Source organism: Gavialis gangeticus, unplaced genomic scaffold (assembly GCF_001723915.1).
Source record: "Gavialis gangeticus isolate Ggan-Ray unplaced genomic scaffold, GavGan_comp1, whole genome shotgun sequence".
Lineage (NCBI taxonomy): Eukaryota > Metazoa > Chordata > Crocodylia > Gavialidae > Gavialis > Gavialis gangeticus.
This window is the reverse complement of record NW_017728995.1, coordinates 37,041,550-37,044,966: the sequence shown is the minus strand read 5'-3', so window position 1 is coordinate 37,044,966 and position 3,417 is coordinate 37,041,550. Positions and strand designations below refer to the sequence as shown.

At 43.7% G+C, this 3,417-nt stretch overlaps 1 protein-coding gene across 13 annotated transcripts in view; it reads right to left on the bottom strand.

Annotated features, from left to right (window-relative positions):
- The window catches only part of DLG1 (discs large MAGUK scaffold protein 1), a 317,929-nt gene that overhangs the window by 179,355 nt on the left and 135,157 nt on the right, over positions 1-3,417 (bottom strand). For 10 of the 13 annotated variants that reach the window (XM_019503520.1, XM_019503521.1, XM_019503527.1 and 7 more), the window contains one exon: positions 1,559-1,657. The exons of the other annotated variants lie outside the window; for them this stretch is intronic. In XM_019503520.1, the coding sequence (XP_019359065.1) occupies positions 1,559-1,657 (99 nt within the window). The remainder of the gene's footprint in view (positions 1-1,558; positions 1,658-3,417) is intronic. 13 annotated transcript variants of the gene reach the window in all.

Sequence of the window (3,417 nt, the reverse complement as noted above, 5' to 3'; positions counted from 1 at the left end):
AGACCTTTTATAGAAGCAGGATATTGGCTGCCATGATTCCCAGGCTTTACGTGTGGCAGGTTCAGATGTTATATCGTGTGCTGTGTTAGGGTTGGCAGTAGTTTTACAAAGAGTTTATATTATGGATTTGGATAGGATGGCTTGGATAGAGATGATCCTGCCTCATGCCCAGGGTTGAACTACATGACTCGCTTCCAGTCTGACTTTTCTAGTAGTCTAAGATCTGCCAAAGAATAATGGGAATAGTAAACAGTTGTGAAATATTTCATTTCACCATTTTCTAAACATAATGTTTCAATTTTTCATTTAAAAAACAGAATGTTTCAATGATGATTTTTTGAATGAAAGAAAAAGGTTTAAAAAAGGCTAACCAACTTCAAACCTAATAGTGATGTTTAGTTCCAGGTTGAACAAAATTTCTGAAAACAATCTGTAATACTACTACATTTAACTGCATATCACGCACCCCCCAGTCAGCCCTATGACACTGGGGTGCGTGTCTTATGCAGGGAAGTTGTTTTTATTTGCTGGAATAGCAGCAAGGAGATGCAGTCCTCCAGTGGCTGTCTACATGGCTGCTGCTCTTTCTGACCCCAGCAAGTCAGTGGTAGCTTTCACAGTTGCTACTGGTTGAGTACTGTCACTTGCGCCCAAAGCAGAGACTGAGCTGGCTCACGGCAAGTGACCTGCTGCAGGCAGTCTGCTGTGTTGTGTTGCAGCCTGTGTTATAGAAACCACACTTTATTACTTACTAGAACTTACATCAAAAGTATTTACAGTAAAGAATGACAGGTTTGCTACTGCCCCTGCCAGGGTCTAGGGCTTGGTCTTGTTGCTGTCCTGCCACGCTAGGAGCTCCTGCTGCCTCATGGAGACTGTCTCTTGGGATGTCGCACTGAACTATAGCTCTCTCTGTTTCCAGGAAGATATGACACACAAGACTCTGGAAAAATCTTTTTTCCCCTACATGCTCCCTTTGAAAACAAGGAGTCACCTTATTTGCAGGTGTGCAGTATGCATTCCCCCCATTTCACCAAGCAGCCCAACACATTTCTATTCATGTGAACATGAACATTTTCTTTTTTAAATGTTTTTGGTCTGGCTACTGACCTGAAAAAAACATTTTTTGCAAAAGTTACTACAACAGGTATGAAATGAGCTAGAAGTGTATCAACAGCAAGGACAGGGAATAGACTTGCCAGAGCAAATGGCTGGTGCTTCACTATACCTGTGGAAACAGAAGAGTAATGGAACAGAGATTCCTGGAAATATTAAGACTTAGAACTTGCAAAAGCATATGCATATCCATAACCTACACTGTCTTTTGTAAGTACAATTTAGTTGTACAGGAAAGAATAATTTAGAAGGGACAACCCCATAAAAAGTAACAACAATTAAAAATGTTATGTTTAGTTACAAAAAAATACAATGCTTCCTATAAACCTATACATGGATTATTTATTTAGCTAGTTTACCAAACTTGCATGCAATGATGGAAAATGTTAGTCAAAAGAACTGCAATAAATTAAATAGAAAATGGGAAAAAAAGAATAAAAACCTGTTGTGTGGAAGATGGGCTGACAGTGGTCTCAGCAGGGACGGGCGGGACAGGGATCACAGGGACAGTGGGAGAAGAGGGAGGAACAGCTTCTGTTGGCTAAAAATCATCAATGGAGAAAAGGTCAAGAAAATAATACAAACAAGAAAAATGAATTACATGAAACATTTTGCATAAATCAAAACAAAGTGTAATTCAGCTATTTTTGATCCAGAGCATTTTTCAAATGAATTATGAGGTTAAAAACAACTAATAATTAGAGGCGATACCCTTAAAACAAGTACAGGAACCTGCTATCGTACATTAGCTACTGAAGTGTGGAAGATTCCCTCTACAGTCACCCTGAAGAGCAGCGAGTACCAGAAGCTTACTGGCCTCACCTTGTACACTCAGGCACAACATGCTTAAGGTATGAGCCAAAAGCCCGCTGAAGTCAATGGAAAGATTTCTACAGGCTTCATGGGCAGCTGAAGCGCTGCCATATGTCACGTAGAAGGCAGAAAGGAGCCGGCTGCCAGACTGAACAGCTACCGCGTCTTCTGCTAACATCACAATTAAAGCAGGCGAAAGTTTCACACTCAGGGAACACACCAGGGTGCTCGACCCCCCACCCCTGGGCCACATCCAGCCCCTGACGTTGCGTCATCCAGCCTGTGGGCTCCCCACGGGTCTGAAAATTCGCCAGTGAGGGAGTTGTGGCACTGCTCCCCTGCTGTCACTTTTCCAGACCCGTGGGGATCCCTGCAGGATAGACAGCATGGCCCTGGGCATGGGGCCCGATTCCAGCACCTTGGGCTGGGTGGGGAAAGCAGGGAGCCCCAGGGCCCAATCCTGGCATGTGGGGACCAGGATTCTTGTGCGCAAGGCAGGATCTGGCCCACAGACCTGCCCTGTGCCATTCATTTGGCCCAAGGGGCCAAAAGTCTGAGCAGGGCTGGTAGGCATAAATGGTACCAATATGAACTGGTCAAGGCACAAGCTGCTACGTGAGCTCTGACATCTGCGTGATGCTGTAGCAACACAGGCGCAGCAAAAGGGCTGCAGCTTCCACCCTGGTTCACCCTTGGTTGACGTGCAGGCAGTTTAGTTGGCCTGTGTTGCTACTGGGTCTGGCAGCAGCAACAGTCCAGTGCAAAAGCTGCCACACTCCTGAGCAGCAGCTTCCCCTCCCTGCCTGGAGCAGCTAAAACGTCCGTTCCCCTGTTCCTCTGATCCCTGAGCGAAGAGAACAGCTGTCAGTCACACAGGCACAATTCCCCGGGGCAGATTCATCACGCCAGTATCAAGGGACTGGGCTGGGTTTGCCAGACTAAAGCAGAAGGCTCAGCGCACTTTTGTACCACTGAAAAGGAAGTCATTCCTGGGGGCTGCACCAGCCTCACTAACATGGTGCAGGCACCAAGTCACACAGATTTGAGAAACGCACAAGCCACAGGACATGGGAAGGTGCAGGCTCTGGGCTAAAATTTTGTGGAGTTAATTTTTAAAGTGGCATATTTTAAAACATTTTCTCACCAACAAGCAGTCACAAACAGAATTACAGGCAGCATCCATTAAAATTACTGACCTGCATACGAGCAGACCCAAATTCTTATGATGTAATGGTACCTGAAAACATTTTTGGGATAGTCCAACACATGGAGAATAACTTGGGGTTTAACAATGAAGAAATAGAAAAATATCTGTAAACTATTAAAAAAATCCTTTAGAAAGCAAAAGCAGAACACATAAAAATTACCAAGGTCTTTTAAAAATATTTCTCAGTTTTTGTAATTATGGTTTTGTTTTTTGTTTTTTTTGTTTTTGTTTGTTTTTTTTGTTTTGTTTTGTTTTTTTTTTTTTAATTACAAACCAAGATG